This window comes from Gopherus flavomarginatus, chromosome 22 (genome assembly GCF_025201925.1).
Source record: "Gopherus flavomarginatus isolate rGopFla2 chromosome 22, rGopFla2.mat.asm, whole genome shotgun sequence".
Classification (NCBI taxonomy): Eukaryota; Metazoa; Chordata; order Testudines; family Testudinidae; genus Gopherus; species Gopherus flavomarginatus.
The window spans coordinates 9,943,186-9,961,847 of NC_066638.1; the positions used below are offsets into that span (position 1 = coordinate 9,943,186).

At 54.3% G+C, this 18,662-nt stretch overlaps 1 protein-coding gene across 2 annotated transcripts in view; it reads right to left on the reverse strand.

Moving 5' to 3' along the window:
* CRYBG2 (crystallin beta-gamma domain containing 2) overlaps positions 1–18,123 on the reverse strand; it is a 30,298-nt gene extending 12,175 nt beyond the window's left edge. For both annotated transcript variants that reach the window (XM_050931989.1, XM_050931988.1), the window contains exons 1-4: positions 17,776–18,123; positions 16,513–16,600; positions 11,055–12,247; positions 1,098–3,675 (exon numbers count right to left, since the gene is read on the reverse strand). In XM_050931989.1, the coding sequence (XP_050787946.1) occupies positions 1,098–3,675; positions 11,055–12,247; positions 16,513–16,600; positions 17,776–18,020 (4,104 nt within the window). In that variant the 5' untranslated portion in view covers positions 18,021–18,123. The remainder of the gene's footprint in view (positions 1–1,097; positions 3,676–11,054; positions 12,248–16,512; positions 16,601–17,775) is intronic.
* Between the last annotated feature and the right edge of the window lie 539 nt (positions 18,124–18,662).

Here is an 18,662-nt window from a genome sequence, read left to right on the forward strand (position 1 = left end):
CTCTATCTATCCAGCCCCGTCCTACACAGCCGTCTCTCTAGCTGTCCTCAGACACCTCCAGCTGGCTAGCTCTCTCTCTCTTATCCATAGCTTTCTATCTATCCAACCCCACACACCTCTGTCTGCCTACCCCTTATACACAGCCCCTTATCTAAACAGCTCCATTCTCATCTATCTAGTCCTTACATATGCATTCCCTGTGCATAGCCATCTACCTACCTAATCCCAAACACACCCATCCATCCCTCGTCCGATATAATCCAGCTCTACCATGCAATCATATCAGCTCATCTCTCACTCCCGCTGCTCAATGTCTCTCTCTGGGCCACTCCAGAGTCCGTTACTCACCTTACTCCATGAGCAGAAGGCAATGGAGCTACTCGTGGAGTAAGGCACTGCATAGTTTGAGGAAGGGGTGTCAGAATCGGCCCTTCTGTCCATCCCAGAGCGGCTCGTTCCCAGCTGGGTCACCCTGTGTGGGGCACGATGGCAGCGTCAATCCTGCCTATGCCCGAGAGCCTCATCCTGATGGGCGTCTGCACTCCCGCCTCCTATTCACCACACTGCTCCGCGTTCTCCCCAGGGCTTCAAAAGGGTGCAGATCCCAGGGCCTGCCGGAGTGGAACTCCCTCACATCAGCTCCCCCCAACCAACACTGCAAAGCTTTCACCCTCCTTCAAAGGCCGACCTCACAACAATCACGAATATTACAATGGCCAGACCCTGCTGTCCTTACTCACAGGGGAGTTTTGCCTGAGAAAGGACTTCCCGAGTTGACCTATTATTGATGATGTTATTAGTACTGTTCATTACGATTATCAGCACTCTGCTTTGGGAATCCAGATCCCACCAGCACCATCAGTTTCCTTGTAACTTTTCCCCATCAGCTGTGGAACGCAAGCTGCAGGGTGAGAGCAGCGCAATGGGACCAAGGGAGTTTCTAGGACCTGGAACCCCTGGTGAGTTTTGATTCCCCTACCACCAGATGAGGTGCTCAGTGGTGTGGCATTATTGGGACTGGGGCGAGGACAAGCTGAGCCAGCTTCCTGCTCAGAGCTTTTGAGACTCACCTGACTGCATAGTGTGGATTTACTCACCCCAGCTGCAGGGTGACCCAGCAACGGGGGAGGAGTATTTTTCTGCTCAGCCTCCACGAAGAGCAGAGGAATCTGGCCAGTGTTTTTGTCTGTGCCTGGTGCCTTCTGAGGGTCCAGAGAGAGGACTGTTGTCATCTCCTGGAGTCCAGCAGGGGAAGGCTCAGAGGTCAGCTGTTTGCAGGGTTTCAACTGTGGTCCATTGGGTGGCATCCAGCTCTGCCTGCTGGCATTTAGCAGAGCCGGGTCAATTGGCGTGGGTGAGCTCCTTCCTTCTCGCTCCTTCTCCAGAGCTTTGAGTGGGGGCGTCACAGAGGAGACGTACCGTCTGTAGAGGAGGCTGCTGTCCAAGCGGGAGTAGGGCTTGTCTTCTGTGGGGACTGCCTTCTGCTCCTGGAGCTCTTTCAGCAGGGAGGCGCCTTTGAGGATGTTAGCGTTGAAAAGGATGCTCTGATTCCTGGAAGTTTTCTCATCCCCTGGGGGCTGCCTCAACTTCCCCAGGAGAGACAGCGTCTTCTCTTCTATTTCAGTTGACATGTTTTCCCAGGGGTAAACTTTCCTGGGCTCCTCTTTGGCCTGTGGCTTCTCATCCTTACTGAGATACGGGTTCTCTATCTCCTCTTCCTCCTCCCCGGAGGGATCCACATTCTCCTGTTTCGGTCCATTCTCCTCCAGCTGCTTCCATTCCGTCCGACCAAAGAGCTCGCTCAGGGCCTCCGGGAAGGGAACCTGGGACTTGGGAGCGACGTGATACTCATCAATGGGCGGCAGGGTGGCGTATTTTCCACGCGAGGAACAGCGCGACAGCCGGGAGATCTTGGGAGGCTTTCGGATTTCGGAGGGCTCCATGTTGCGGAGGGTGTCCACCAAAAGTTCCATGTCCACAGACAGGTCGGGGTCCTCCTCTGTCATCTCCTGGTGACTCCCCGTTGGCTGGGCATGGCTCAAGTCTTCAGGGGAGGCCTTGGTCTCTTCGGATGAAACGTTTGGCTCTTGGGCAGATCCCTCAGAGTTCTGAGCTGGTTCATCCCCCTCTCCCCTGACCTTAGCCTGGGAGGCCGACAGCTGCACTCTAGCTGAAGGCTCTGGATTGCCACTTTCTGCTTGGGTGCTATTTCCAGGTTCGCCAGCAGCCTTAGATGTGTTCTTTGTCCCGGGTGCAGCTAAAACGGCCCCCTCAGTGTTTGGCACGCTGCTTTCCATTTCTGACCCAGCTGTGGCCGCACCACCCGGACCTGGCAGGCTGCATTCGGTTTCAGATCTGCTGACAGCGAAGGGACTGGTCTGCATCTGGGGTTCAGTTATGCTGGTGCTAAAGGCGCCCAGTATGCCCCTGTCTCCTTGGGATTCACTCACATCAGTGCTGCCAGCTTGCATCATGCAGTTTTCTCCCAGCGATCCAGCTGCAGAGCTACTAGCAGCCTCACCAAGGGCCATCAGGCTTCCACCAGCACATTGCCAGCAGCTTTCGCTTGGGGATCCAGGGACAGACGTGCCACTCCTTTGTGTGAATTCGCTTACACTGGTGCTCTCAACGGTAGGCACAATGACTTCTCTTCCGGATCTAAACCCAACAGTGCTTCCGGCTTTGAGCATGAGGATTTCCCTTTCGGATCTAAATACAGTCGTGCTGCCAGCATTTGGGAAGTGCGATTGCCTTTGGGAACTGGTCACAGGAGTGACGCCAACAGCACTGGGCCTGTGGCTTTCTCTTGGGGAACAAATGGGCGTATTGGTGCCAACCGCACTGGGTGTGTGGCTTTCTCTTGGGGACCCAGTGGGTGTAGTGGTGCTATGAGCACTGGGCGTGTGGCTTTCTCTTGGGGACCCAGTGGGTGTAGTGGTGCTACGAGCATTGGGCGTGTGGCTTTCTCTTGGGGACCCAGTGGGTGTAGTGGTGCTACGAGCATTGGGCATGTGGCTTTCTCTTGGGGACCCAGGGGGTGTAGTGGTGCTACGAGCATTGGGCATGTGGCTTTCTCTTGGGGACCCAGTGGGTGTAGTGGTGCTACGAGCACTGGGCTTGTGGCTTTCTCTTGGGGACCCAGTGGGTATGGCGGTGCTGGCAGCGCGGGACAGGTGGCCATCCCTCTGGGATTCAGTGACCGTAGTGCTATCAGCAGCCTGCTTTCCCCTTTCTGTCGGCCTCGTCTCCTTTTGAACCGGCGAATAGATCTGTGAGAACACGGGAGTGTGTTCAGAGAAATCCTTCTGCAGGCCGGGAGATCGGGAGCAGCTGCTGTCTGTTGGAGAAGGCAAGTCTACAGATTCCCTGCCTATTGTCCCCTTTTCCCAGGCCTCCAGCAGCATCGCCACCCGGGAGGAGCTGGCAGCAGCCTCTAACCTCCGCGACAGCAGAGAGACCTTGCGGATGCAGGGCTTGGCCTCTTCCTTGGGATGATCAGCAGGCGTTTTCTTCCAGCTGAACCAGGTGCTCTGAGTCGACTTTCCCGGCTTGGAGTGATGGGCGCAGGCGCTACCACCGACCTTCTTCATCTCGTCTAGCCCCGTCCCAGCGTCACAGGCTCTCTCTGACTGGGCTTCCTCGCCGTCTCTGCACGGCCCGAAGGAGCTGGGGGCGCTGCAGGGGGAGGAGAGAAGAGACACAAGAAGCTGTCAGTGCTCTGGCAAGGCCCAGAGCTGTCTGCTTTGGCTCTGTTCTCGCTCGCCAGCACTGAGAGCCCATCATACATCCACACTGAGCAGCCGCCATCTTGTAGAAGTCACAACCCGAACTGAGTTCCTCCCACTTTAATTAACTAACCTCAGATCAGCCCCACCCCAGAATTACGGACCACTCCAGTCACAGCCTTTTTTCCATGCCCTGGACTTTCTACCCGGCTTGTCCTTGTGACTCAACATTTTCTGGGGAGTCCTGATAGGAGGTGGTTACAGTGCAAGGCAGGCTTGGTTTAATAGTTGGCGTCACACAGAAACTGCTCCAGAGGGCATGGGCTCATACGTATAGAGGTAATTGCAGCTGCCCACTGCCCCCGGGTCTCAGGGATGGATCGCACCCCAGAATCTGGGTCATAGGCCTGTTATGCAGTGAGAGTTTGTACATCAGGCTAGGCCCCAGTGGAAATCAGGTGGAGCCCATTGCACATCGCTGCCTCCCACTGGAGGAGCAGCTGCCCTAGGAGCCAGCCAAACATCAGAGCAGTCGTTGTGTTCCAGAACCAAGGTGCTGAGCGACACCTGTAAAAAACAGCTGGAAAACGTTCAACCTGCATTTCCTGTGGGAGGGTGGAACAGAGCCAGCCCGGCCTGCCCTACCTGGCAGAGCAAAGTGCCCATAATTTTCAGGGTGAGTCACCTGGGTGTCTGGGCCAAGCCAAGCCAGCGACTGTGCAAACAAAGGAGTCAGAAACCAACCAGCCAGGATACTCCCCTCCCTCTGAGGAAGCAGGAGTGGAGTGGTCTTTCCTCTGTTCTCTTACCTCCCCTGGGAAAGGGCTGGCTCGCTGCGAGTTCCAGCTGTAGATTCCTCTAGAAGAAGGGAAGCGTTTTTATGAATATTGGGCCAAACTCAGCGTTTACTCGTGCCAAACGCCCGAGGAAGTCAACGGATGTGTCCCTGTGTTAGTACTTCTTGGCAGCAGAGGGATCACCAGACGTGAGGTCCATCTAGCCCTTGGGCCTGTCTCTGACAGTGGTGGCACCACATGTTTTGGAGACAGGTGTAAGAAGAACCCCACAGTAACACACACACATTCTGTCCGATCCTGTTCTCTAATACTTAGAGATTGGTGTAAGCCCAAAACATTGCTGTCATTTACTAGGATGCAGGATAGTCATATAAATGCCAGTCCCACATTGAATCTTGCTAAGCTCTTGGCCCTGTTAAGTCCATGGCTCTTTATGGACATGCAGGAAGAGTGAAAGACAGGATTAGACGTTCTCCCACCTGCCCACTGCAGAGACAATGTCTTCCTAGCTAAGCGCTGTCTTCTGATGGGGAGACTCTGTTATTACAGAGTGTGGCGTCCCCAGAATAGTTTTATTATGCTCCTCAGTTTACAAATAAGCAGCTGACAAGGCATCACAATCAGGCACCTCCTGCATGACTGAGCCAGAAGCATTTAACATCCTTGGCTTCTCATAGTATTTCTCCATAATGAGTTTGTTCAATGTCGCTGGGTCAGACTGGGGGTTGGAGCTATCCTGCGCCTTCCTTGGTTGTACAGGAATGGCGCCAATGGATCCGGGGGCAGAGGGAGGAAAAGGGGATGCCGCTCAAAAGAAATCTCTGAATCAGGAGGGCCAGCAGGAGGCTGGCCCTTCAGACCCCCTGCCATAAGAGGAGAGCACTACCCTGAAGTCAACGGGCTATGGGGCTGAGGCCCTGTCTACACAGGAATTTCAGCCAGTGCTGACCCCTTGTGCAGACACAATTTTCCCTGGTGCAGTTTTCCCCGGGGTAAGACAAGGTCCAGATTCAGGCTCCCCCATTCTTGAAGGCATTTGGTTCTGAGTGTTTGAGTCCACCCTGTATTGACTGGTCCTCCTGTGCCTACCACCCTCTGTGCTCCACCTAATCACAGCCAGCATCCTGGCACCACTTCTTTGGGGTGGGCTTCCCATGCCATACTGCCTTTGCCTGAGCACCCAGACTGGTCCCTCTCTCTCTCTCTATCTACATCCCTCAGTGCATTCCTCCTCTCTCAGCCCTTTCCCCAAAGCAGCAGCCAGGGAGTCTTCGATTACACTGCGAGAATCAAAGGGACAGAGGGTAGAATCCTACCTCGGGTGCAGTCTGCCATGCTGCCCCCGCCCCTCCATGCCAAGGATGAACCCCCGAAGCCCTGGAGGCTATTCAACTCCTTTTCTCATTCCAATCGCTCTCCAGAAGTCCCACTCCCTTCATGTGATGGGTGGAATTTTCAGAGCTGCCTAAACGCTTTCGGAGCACAGGTCCCATCCTACGTTAATAACAAGGGAAACGTCATGTCTCACCTTTTTAGTGTAACCTGCCTCCCACCTTGCCTAACATCATCCTGACCTGCCTCACGGCTCATCATAATTAACCTAGATTGCAAGCAGCTCGGGGCAGGGACCGTACAGCAAAGTCCTACTTTCTGAGAATCAGTATGTGCCTGTCCCTGCCCCGCTTCGGACAGCCACCACTCCTCCTCATTAGGATCTCTGACTCTGTGGCTCTCTGATCTGCTGTGGTTTACTTCCCTTTGGTTCACTTTCTAGGCAGGTTTCCTTTTCATATTCACCCCTCGCTAAGGCCCCACAGTTGCGCTGATTTAACTAAGTCGCTTTAGGAACTGATGCCATCAAATCAGTGCAGCCCTTTGAAATTGGTCGAAGAGGCCCTGATATCGGTTTAGTTTAAGTCAGTATGGCCTTGTCTACACATACAAATGGTCCTGCTTTAGCAACACTGGGATTGTTAAAGAGGTACAACTGCCTTCTAGACTGGACAGTTATACTGAAATAAAGGGGCTTACACTGGTATAACTAGGACAATTATATCAGTAAAAATTCATCCCCGTAACCATACAAAACCTGTCTGTAGAGCAGGCCTAAGCAATCAATTTAAGTTAAATTGATATGGGAGTCTGATTTTCACTAGCTAATCAGGTTCCACAAATGAACATCAGTTTCTAAACTGATTCAATTTTGTTTGTAAAAATTAATAATGAAACCCTAGCTCTCATCTAGCACTTTTCATCTGTAGATATCAAAGCACTTGGCAAAGGAGGTCAGTGTCACTATCCTCATTTTACAGAAGAGGAAACTGAGGCACAGGGCAGCAAAGTGACTTGCCCTAGGTCACGCGAGTCAGTTGGTGGCAGAGTGCCATTCCAGTGCTCTGTCCAGAAGGTCATACTAACATGCAGCACCTCCCCCGGCCTCCTCTTTCAGAGGGGGTAATTTGTATAGGTGCAAGTCCAGCATTCAGACAGACACGTATCGGAGTATGGGCAGGAGTCAGAAGCCCGAGTGCTTGAACTTGCTGCTGCAATTAGGCTTTTAATAAAGATTCTTACAATCTGAATACTGGTGTTACAGTAACCTGACCAAAGTCAGTTTGGATGACCCCATAACTATGCAGCCCCTGCATGCTGGCAGGTGACTTCAAGGTGTTCCTTCCCCGCTCTAAGCAAACACTGCTTTTGCCTGAGCTCTTTAACTCTTTGGACGGCTTTTCAACCCAGAACAACCCTTGTCTGCCCCGCTGCCTCAGCAGCAAGCTACAGACAAGCTCAGTTCCCTGCCCCAGATTTCCAAAAGATCTCAGGCCCAGATTGCCACCCACAACCTGCAGCTGAGCCTGACATCATCAGATTCTTTGGGCCCTGGCCAATCAGGGTCCAGACCAGACTAAGGCATGAGGGTGGGGTTAATCTCCTCAGAGCAATGGCCAGAAGCCATGTGTCCAGTAGAGCAGTGGCCTTCGACCACGTCACCCATGAGGTGCTGCTAACTGTGTCTAAGATATCTAGATGGCCCCTATTCTTCTAAGCACCTCACAATCTTTAATGTGTTTATCCTCACTTGCCCCTGTGAAGCAGGGCAGTGCTATTATCCCCAATGTACAGATGGGGAACTGAGGCACACAGAGGCTCAGTGACTTGCCCAGGGTTACACAGGAAGACTGTGGCTGAGAACTGACCACTGGTTTCCCAACCTACATTAGTGCCTTAACCACTAGACCATCCTTCCACTTCTGAAGATTCCAGTATGGGACCCAGCAGGTCTGGACAGTATCACTTTAAACCAGTTCCATTCATTCCTGTCAACAGGGACCCAAAGTGCAGCACCGCCCAGTTGTCCCATCTCACGGGGACTCTCAGCTCTGGAGTTCTGCAGCATTTGTTTAGTGACTATGGGAAACTGCTTGGGGCAATCGCGAGGCAGCGTGGGCTACAGAGCCATCACTGTGCTGGTGGTGCTCCGATCGCCATCTGGCCCCAGACAGAGCTCTCTCTGCTCGCCCAGTGTCTGGCAGAGATGGGTGCCTGGAGGCGAGCATCAATCAGATAAGATGGAGCCGATGCTGGCTGGCAAAGGAAGCACTGAGCGGCTGGTTAAGCCTGTGACCACTCCCTCAGCTGCAGGCATCTTCCCGTCTATTGCTGAGGTGGCTCCCAATCTTTGGGGTTTGGCAGGTGCCTGCCACAGCTCCTAAATGCCCAAATTGCTTCAGTGGCCAGAGACATTTTCTTTCCCCCACAGCTGGTCAAGGGCTGACACATTCCTTCCTTTGGGATGCAGGCCTCATCGTGGTCCCCTTCAGAACGGACCACCAGCTCTACCTCAAAGGCCACCTGGAAGCTTTGGCTACTGCAGAAAACGTCTGGCGACCTGCCGAGCAAAACGAGCTGGCGAGAGCGCGTCACAGCGGCGTGCCACTTCCCGGTGAAAGTGAAGGTGCTGGTTACAAGGCCCATAATGACACAAAACCAAGTTACCTAAGAAACTGACTCTCCCCCCTGACTCACCCCACCATCGGAAAGCTCCAGCTGTCTGTCCCAGGAAGGAGTCACAGGCTGGGAATTCTCAGCAGCTGCCTCTGGCTTCTGGAATTCATTCCTGCCAGAAAAATGGCTCATCTCAGACCTGGTGACATTTAGCAGAGGTGCAGCTTTGTGTCCAGCCCTCCTGCTGACTGATCACAAAGAACCCTGATAGGTGAGGTAATACCTTTTATTGGACCAACTGAGAGCCCTGGCATTTCACCAACTGACTTAGTTTCTCCAGGTCTGTCCTTTAAAGCTGCAGTACCATGAGATGCATTTACTGACCTCCTTCGTAAAGGGCTTTGAGATTCACTGCTGAAAAGTGCCACGAACGAAATAGGTATTGAAGTCTTTAAACCACGATTTGAGGACTTTGTTAAGTCGGTCAGAGGTCAGGGGTTTGTTACAGGAGTGGGTGGGTGAGGTTCTGTGTCCTGCGTTGTGCCGGAGGTCAGACTATGACCATGATGGTCATAGAATCATAGAATATCAGCGTTGGAAGGGACCTCAGGAGGTCATCTAGTCCAACTCCCTGCTCAAAGCAGGACCAATTCCAACTAAATCATCCCAGCCAGGGCTTTGTCAAGCCTGATCTTAAAAACCTCCAAGGAAGGAGATTCCACCACCTCCCTAGGTAACCCATTCCAGTGCTTCGCCACTCTCTGAGTGAAAAAGTTTTTCCTAATATCCAACCTTAATCTCCCCCACTGCAACTTGAGACCATTGCTCCTTGTTCTGTCATCTGCTACCACTGAGAACAGTCTAGATACATTCTCTTTGGAACCTCCTTTCAGGTAGTTGAAGTCCCTTCTGGCCTTAAAGGAATATTGCTATTATTGTTATGATTCCCAATGTGGATAGTTAAATGCTCCTAATCCAAACTGTGTAAAGAGCCCCGAAATACTGGGCACCCTAGAGACACACACAGGGGCGCTGGGGTACAGGAGCGCCCCTTGGCTTGAAGTAGTTTCCATCATACACAGGGTTTGCAGTTTTGGTCAGTGGTTCTCAGCACTCCCACTATAAAAACTGTTCCAAAGCCACTGGACACACACAACAATAAATTGCAACTTCAGCCATGCCAATCAGCATCAGCTGAAAAGGAGGCTTTGTGATGCAGACACTCGAACCTTAGGAACTAGATGGAGACCTGCAGACTCATGTCACCCCAGCCACCGGACAGGCATCAGATGGTAACAAGTTCTAGCCACCACTTACTAGGGCTGGCTTTGAACTGGTGACCTCGAGGAAGAGCCCCAGCTTCTCTTCTGCCTGTTTCTGCTCAGCTGACATTTCATGATGTCGTTGTCTACATTTGGGGGCTTCCCCTGGCCTGAACCCCAATAGTCCGTTGATGGAGCCATATTTTCAACAACAGCAAACTCCTGGGACTACCTTGCTCCTACAAAATACACGTCTGGATGCACAAAGACTGAGCTGCCCAGGTAACACCACCAGACATCTGGACACACAACGATGGGCTGGCTGCCCAGCGGGGCCTAATGGAAATCCTGTCTGCAGCCAGCACTCCGTGGTCTCTAGTGGACAAAAAAGGGTCATGATCTGTGCTGCCTGGAAGGACTTGGGCCAGAGGGTTTGCTGCCAGAGAGACTGGGTTAAGAATTCGGGCAAGGCAGGTTAATTTCAATAACTGGCTCTGATTATTCCCCCGCCTCCTGCTTGGCAGAAGTGCTGTCTGGCTGATTCCATCTCAGGCACAAAGTCACTACAATATTTAAAATAGCCCGAATCAACTAAAATGAGACTCAGAATGAAACCCTCCTGCAGCGTGACCCAGACTGCCTCCAACACTCCAGGCTGTTAAAAGCATTTGGGGTGAACAGGCTTTCAACAGGAAAGCCCTGCTTCCGAAAGGAGCGTGGCTGGGATAGGCGGGTACATCAGCTGAAAGGGGGTTGGATACACGGGTTGAAATGTAGCTGTTTTTTTGTTTTTTTATGTGATCCAGGTTGTTTCTTTATGCCTCTGGCAGGTTGAATTCTGCTGCCCGGTCCCAGGAGTAAATCCAGAGTAACTCCACTGCTATCAGTGCATTCATTCTGCTTTGACACCCATGGAACTGGGAGCTGAATCTGGCCTTGCACTTTTAGAGCTGAGCCCCCTGATCCAACGCCCACCCCACCAGGATTTATACAAGCCCAGAACTTGGGGGGCCCCTTTCACTGTTTTAATAAATGAGTGGCTTGGTTCTCAGCAGGGCTGAGTTCCCATCCCCCTCCATGACATCAGCGGGCACAGGGGCCCTCTGCGAATCCGGCCAGAGGTTCCTCTTCTCGGGTCCCTTCCCAGCTGCTCAGGGACAATGAGTCAGGCAGAGGGAGAGAGAGCTCAGGTGCCAGGGAGGCTGGATGGATACAGCTCCCAGTGTGGCTCCGGTCTCTGCTGAGACATGCCTCCCTCCCCAGTTCTTGCCAACGGGCCTGGGCTGGCCCAGGTTCCTTTCAAAACCTGTTTCCTCACGTACCTGCTGGCCGGGGCTCCTGCCGTGCGGACGGCTCTCCCCTCCGCTACGGAGAGATCCCTGCAGTGGGACAGGCTCTGTTCCTGCCAGTCCCGTCTCTGCCTGGGGCTGGGCACTGATCCTTGCAGCGGTGTCACCAGGCACCCTGTGACTGGGCGGACCTGCCCGGTCACCCCAGCAGTACCCTCCCTTTGCAGCATGAAGTTTTGGAATTCCTTGCGTGCTGCCAGCTGGGGAGCCGGTCTGGCTGGTTCCCCATGACATTGCTCATCCATTTTCTGCAACTCAGCAACCTCCTGAGAAACTCCTGCTTCCCCAGCTGGCTTCGCGGCTCCATGGGAACCCAGTCCATTCCCACATACCCTAAGCAGATCCTCTGCTCTGCTCTTCGCAGCCTCTTCCTGCTCCTTGGTCAGAGTGATCATTACCTCGTAGCGGATCTTCACAGGCCTCTTGGCAGGGGCGGGTTCAACCCCCCGGATAGTCTCCAGAGGCCGTTCCGGGCTTTCTCTGCCTATTGCAGGTTCCTCCATCCTGCTGATCTGATTATAGGAAGGACTGGCAAATGGACAGGTCTCCGGTTCAGAGATAGATTCCCTATGGCCATGACTCGCATGGTCTGGCTGCCCCGCTGCCTTAGGGTGGAAGGTCCCTGAGTCTAAATACTCTTGGAAAAGGCTTTCAGCCCATTCTGTCAGAGGCTCTGGGGCTCTGCTGGGTTCCTCCTGGGAGGCTGGATGCTTGTAGTCTTCCCCCTGCATCTTGGGGCTGGCAGGGATGTCCAGGGAGGTGCTGCCAATGGAGACAGATTCTCCCCAGGAGCTCCCATCTTCTTTGTCCAGCAGAGAGTCAAAGGATGTGAAGATTTCCACCTGGCTGGGTGTGGCTGGCTTCGAATTCTCCGTGTCCATGGGCCAAGCAGATGGCTTTGGAGTCTCCTGCTCTCCGGCCAGGTTCCCAGCAGAGCACAAGTCAAGCCGGCCTGCCATATCCAAATCACTGCCGACCGCAGGTCTCTGTAGCCGCGCAAAAGGCCAGGACTGGCCCAGTGAGCTCCCCAGATGACCCGTACCACCAGCGCTGGTGCCTGAGAGCTCCAGCTGACTGCTTTGCCGCCTCCGCCAGGGCAGGGTCCCAAACGTCCGCAGGAGGCCGTTCCTCCAGAGGTCGGACTCCGAGTAGCTGAGAGCATGCAGCTGTGGGGGGAAGGAGAGGGAATCATGAGCGGGTGCATGGGCAGGAGGCAGTGGAGGCTGGTAAGCAGCCACTAGAGCTCTCCATCCCCACACAGCAGCACATCGGTGCTGGCTAGCAGGAGCATCAGCGAGAGCCCCTGCCCTGAGCGCCATGGCTCACGAGGGCGGGATCCTGCACACGACTGGCCTAGAGGCTGGAATTCTGTCCCCCTCCCACCCGCTAATGCTTGGGTTCACCTGGGCTCTCCTGGTTCTAGAATTGATTCACATCCATGCCGCTGGGTTAGATCGGAGAAATATGGGAAACTATCAGCCGGACAGGGGCAGCACGGGCAGCCTCGCCCGGCCCTGCCTGTGCAACTCAGCACTGACCCAGACAGGCCTGCCCCGTCTCCACAGTTCATTCAACCCTTAGCCTCCGCTGAGTCTGCAACACAAGATCTAGTTGTGATGTAGCTTTTTCACAGAGCACTGGACTCGCCCCCGCCCCTTCCCCGTTTGCTTCACACCAATGGGGATGAGACTTGGTTTCTGGCTGGCTTGAAACTGGCAATTGAGAAAAGATTGAGAACCCAGAACCCATCTCCTGAGCCACCCGCTCCCTGATAACTGCATTTCCACAGTGCCTGGGGCTCGCCAGCTCCTGCCTGTGGGTCTTCTTCGTGATCCCTATGCAGACAGCTCCCACATGGGGATCTCTGTTAACAGGGGCAGGTGGGCAGACCTGGATCTCAGCCAGATTCTCCGGCTGGTGAAGGAGGGAAGTGGAAAGTGTGAGCCCAGGATAGAGCTGGTCTAGCAGTGGCAGGATCAGAGTGTCCTCTACCTTGCTCCCGCAGCAACAAGGCAACACCAAGAAATGAACGAGGACTCAGGCCCGGTAGGGGAGGGGATCCAGGAGGCTGGCCAGTGCCCGTCACTTTGTCTCTGACTGGCAGTTTCACGCAGCTGCCCTGGGAACGGCAGCGTCCATGCAGATCAGCGGTGCCACGTCATCGCAGCAAGAGGAGGGAGGGCCTGGTTCCAGGGACACAAGAGAAAGCCCTTCTCCCAATTGCTGGGGGAGTGGAGGAGACCCCAAGAGCTAGGTGCTCCTGTCACTCAATAAGGCCTGTCCCCATCCCATGGGTTAGGTCTGGGACTCCATGTCCCTGGGCTATGGGAGCTCCTAGTCACTTCAACTCTTGTGGAAAGTCCTAACCTCTGACTCAGCAACTTAGGCGCTGGTCCCTGCGTCACTGGATCAGGTCCAAGTCGCTGTGTCGCTGGATTATAGTAAATCCTGCTCACCAGAGGAGATCCCAGTCCCTGGGCCAATGCGGGAGGCCTGGGCTCCTGATCCAGCAGATAGGAGGTAACTCCTGTGTCCTTGTCTCTGGGGACGTGCTGGCTGGCAGCAGCAGGGATCTGACATGTAGCAGCAGAGTGAGCACCAGCCTTACATAATCCCCATTGGCCCCTACACCATACCAAGCAGCTAGTGGTTCGACTTGCCCCAGCTGAGCCAGGCGTTCCTCTGGGGCAAGGCGCTGGCTTCCGAGCAAACAGCCAGAGGGGCTCCACCCTCAGGAGTCACTGGTGCAGCAGAAAGGAGCTAAACTAAGCTATTAGACACAGGCTAGCAGAGCACACGTGTTCCACAGACACCTGGGGAGATTAGATCCACCACCTTCACACGTTCCCTCACCCACCCAATGGGCAGCTTCCAACGAGAACTGCGCTCATACTGGAGGTGACTCACGTGGCCCAGAGCAGGGACACGGGGGGCAGGTTTCTCTCTTTTAATAGACACTGTGTTGTTTTCTGTCCTGTAACTTTCCTAGGCATTCACTGAGCTGATGGGCTGGAGCCAGGCTCCGCGCAAGCTCCCTGCCAACGTCCCTCAGCCCTGATGAACGGGCCGGCGTAGCAGTGTCTCTGCTGAAGTCTGAGGATCCCTGCACCATCCCTGAGCAAATTCTTCTCTGGAGTCGCAGACCTCTGCTCTGATGGAATGCAGGGAGCAGAGGAGAGACATGCAGGAACCCCAGAGCAGGTGTGTTTCTAGCAGAGGCCTCAGGATGTTTGCCATGGGAACAGGCCAGGTTGTGGATATAATCAATGACTGCCATAGAGTGTTGCTTACGCTCATGATTTTATCACAAAGCTTGTGACATTTGGTGGTGTTCTTAAAGCCCCAGCTCCTTGAGTCAGGTGATCACATGAGATTCTCCGCTTCCATTAAAACAAAAGTAAGTTCCTAGTCCTTATGACTGCTGAGAAAAGCCCTTAAGCACGGACAGAGGGCCCATAAAAAGAACCCATCATTTATTGGTTTTTTAAAATCTCATGAGAGTTTAAGCCCATCTCATGATTCTGGGAGGCTGACGTACACTTGCGATTAGCAATACTGGCTCCACTCTCTGGCTGTGCTCCATACCAGCTGCAGTTACCAAACTACCTCCAGTTCAGATCTTCCCCTGATGGTATCTGATCACCTGCTTGCATTGGCATCACAAACACACACAGAAGGAACATCATGGTGAGGGGGTTGCGGGCCCCATTCAATGATGGGAAAAATCCCTTCTTCTTACAGCAAAGCACAGCCTATCATAGAATATCAGGATTGGAAGGGACCTCAGGAGGTATCTAGTCCAACCCCCTGCTCAAAGCAGGACCAACTCCCAACTAAATCATCCCAGCCAAGGCTTTGTCAAGCCTGACCTTAAAAGCCTCTAAGGAAGGAGATTCCACCACCTCCCTAGGGAACCCATCCCAGTGCTCAGTTCCTGCCGCAGGGCCAGGCTAGGTGTCTTGCAGATATTATTCACTATGATGAATGGACAGACAGGTGAGACACAGGGAAACACAGACACAGAGAGCTGGAGAAAATATATAGATGTGCATTTGCTTTCCCCAGTTAGGAGAGCTCCTCCCTCCCCAAAGCTGTCCCAGCTCAATGGCTTTCAGTGGGGTTTAGTGATAGGTCCATGTGTTTCCCCCCAGACCTCCCTGTTTATGGCTTTCAAATGCCAGCAGGGTCAAAGCGTGGACATAATTACATGGGAAAGAGGAAATCCCAAGGCACTGCTCTTACTGTCATGTAGCACTCCCGAGCTCCCAGGAGAGGGCACCCACACTCCACGGGAAATGGCCCTCGGCCTGCTGCTTCTGCAGATGTCAGTGAGATCCTCAGGAAGGAAGAAAGGCCCCAAGAGCAAAGATACCTTGAATCCCAAGGGGGTCTGGTAACCAGAGTAAGGGATGGGTGGGGAGCCAGGACTGCTGGGTTCTGTTCCTGATTCTCCCCTGCCTTGCGCCTTGTGTCACCAATGTGCTCCTGTGCAGAGCGAATGTTAGACACAACCCGGTAACAATAGTGTAAATGACACCACGCGACTTGGGAGAATCTGGCCCCCAGGGTCGCTGACCCTGGTAAGACATTTCCCTTCCCCGTGCCTTAGTTTCCCCATCTGTCACCAGGGAAATGAGACTGCCCCACCTCCATGGGGACAGGCCTGGGGCATCACTCATTAATGTTTGTGATGCACTTTGAGAGCCTGGAGCATCTGTCTCTCTTGAAGTGCAAAATATCATTCATCAGTGATGCCCCATGCCCACATGCCTCACTGCACTGACCCTCGCCTGTGGAAAGCAGCCAGACAAGCCTCTGGGATATTCCCCTCCCTGGATGGAGGAGGCCTCTGATGGGAGAGGCACAGAAGGATGCAGTTCTGAAAGCAGGGTCTCGCCTCCTGGGGATTTCAAGCAGTATTATCCCCATTTACAGGTGGGGAAACTGAGGCACACAATGATTCAGCAACTTGTCCAAAGTCCCAGAGCAGGTGAGTGGCAGAGCCAGGAAAAGAACCCAAGTCCCTGGATCCCCTCTTTAATCACTAGACCACACAGCTGGAGAACCTGTCTCCTTAAACCTCACATGTGCAGGGGTGGCCGGCTCCAACAGCAGGGCCAGCCTCAGACACGTTCAGTGGAGCAGACTGGCCATGGCCTTGCGGTCTGAGAGGTCCGGTGCCCTGGGTCCCTGCTGCCAGCAGCACAAAGGGCCGAGCGAACCCATGGTTATGAGTTGGAGAATCGGGCAGGCCTCTGGGTATCAGTTACCAAAGGAAGGAGAGTGCTACAGCAACTGAGCCGCCGGCTCAGCACAGGGGATGCTCACAGGCCCCTCCGGAGCTCCTTCTGCCCCAGGAGCTGAGCAAGCCCGCACACCCCAGGCCAGACACAGGTCCTTTCCACAGCCATTCATACCAGAGAGGCCTCACCTTCGAAGATGCCTTCTGGGGCCCACTGGGATGGGGGGGCTCCTCGCTGCGTCTTCCCCCAGCTGAGATCTTGTCCTCCTCGGCCATCCTAGAGTGAAGCGCAAAGTCCATGGGAGACATTTGTGCTAATGACAGGCCCAGAGCCCGATCTGCCAGATCTTGGGGAAAGCTCTGAATCCAAACTGCCTGGCTCAGACCCCTTTCCAGATGGAAAGAGGGGACTACCCGGGCTTTTCTGTTGTCTCCCAACGATCTCAGCCCATCATGAGAAGAACCATCTCAGAAGTCAGAAGCCTCCAGTCTATAAGCACAGGCTCCCGTGATGCTATCTTGAGGGACTTTGCCTCCCAGTTCCCCATCCCATAGGGTAGGACAGGAATGCACTTTGTTTGGACTGGGTGTACTAGGGTAGGGAGTTGGCCTTGTGAATCTACAGCCCATTCTGAAGGGTACAGGCCAGACACCTTGACTTTGAGGTTCACATGGACAGAACACCATGATTCAAGCTATGTACAGACCAGATACTGCAAACACAGATCATGCTGACTGTAAGGTATATATGGACCAGGCAGTGGGACTGTGTCCCTTGTGTATGGACCAGATACCCTGACTGTGAAATGCACGTGGACAGGATGTATTGACTGCCGGGTGTGTGTATTGACTGGATGTGCATTGATTAGATTCTGAAACCACCAGGTTGTATATGGTCTGGACTTGGTGACTACAAGCTTGGACCCTAGCAGGCCAGAGAGCGACCCGTTCACACAAAGGAGACACAGGCAAGAATTCAGGCCCCTTCCTCAAGTGCACCAGCCTAGGGGCTGCTCCTGCTTCCTTAGGGGCCGGGACTGAAAGACAGACCCAGATCCTAGTCTCCTATCGAGCCTCCCCAGGCTGACTCAGCAGCGGGCCTGCTTCCTGAAAGGGCTCCTGTAAACACACCAAGAGCAAAGGAGACACAAGCTGTATAGCCACCGCTCAGTACCTCTCTGGGTGGGGAGGGTGTGAGGGGGATAAACATTCACAGCTGAACACAGAACATGCCCCAGCGCACACACATGTAAACACACACCTGTGCGCATTACAATCACAACATGCACATGGACAAACGTGCCCACCAGATGCAACACGCCTTATTAGGCACATGCGAAAACACACCTCTCCAGGCATGCCTGTCACAGTCACTCACATGCATGCACAAACCCACCCGTTGCACTGATGGGCAAACCCCCCCCCCCAAATGCCCACCTCCGGGGGTCTCACCTCTGCAAAGACCCCTGCAACTTGCTCCTCTTCTCTTTCCTCCTGCCCTTCCCTTTCCCATCCTGGTGGGCTGCAGCTCCTGGGGTGCTGGGGCCATCCCTGATGCCCTCCTTCCGCTGCAGCTCCGTCAGGCTGATCTCACTTCTGGAGAAAAGCCAGGCGAGTCGCCTCCTGATGCCCCCTTTCTTGGCTCTGGGGGGGTCCCACTGTGGGGAGCCTGCCTGGTCTTCAGCCCTGAGAGACATTAGCAACCGGAGGGCTGGAGGCCAGTGGAGGGCCCCCCACTCAGCCAGCTGCCAGGGACAGACAAGCCTTCCCTCGCTCCTTTCTTAGCCAGGAGCCCTTTGGCGTCCGACCCACCTGGGAGAATCCGTGTGTGTGTGCTGAGGAGGGAGCGGGGAGTAACACCTGCTGCGGCAGTGCTGACAGATCCTGCCGTGCCCAGCTCGGAGCACGGCCAGAGCGGCCCCGGGAGGACTGGGGGGCCCAGGCAGAGGGCCTGTTTCCCAGGGTTGTTACCTGGCATTGGCAATTCGAGCCCGGTCACATGAGCATGACCGCAGCCTGGAGACAGGTGTGCAACGTAACCACCCAGGGAAAGCGGAAAAGCGTCCAGCCAAGGCCTTAGACGGGGGGGGGGGGGGGGGGGGGGGGGAGGGCGCCAGGTGTGGGGCTGGAATTTGAGACTCAGTGGCTCTGGGAAAGGATCCGACCTGCTGCGTGTTTGTTTAGAGAACAAACAAGGCAGATCTCAGCAGCCTGGGTCCTTGGGGAAAGTCACCCAGGCACTGACTCAGTCAACAACAAACAGTGAGACAGCAAGGGACCGAGCGTGGAACCGAGGGCCCCGGGGAACTGCAGCCTGGCCAATAGATTCACCGTCAACA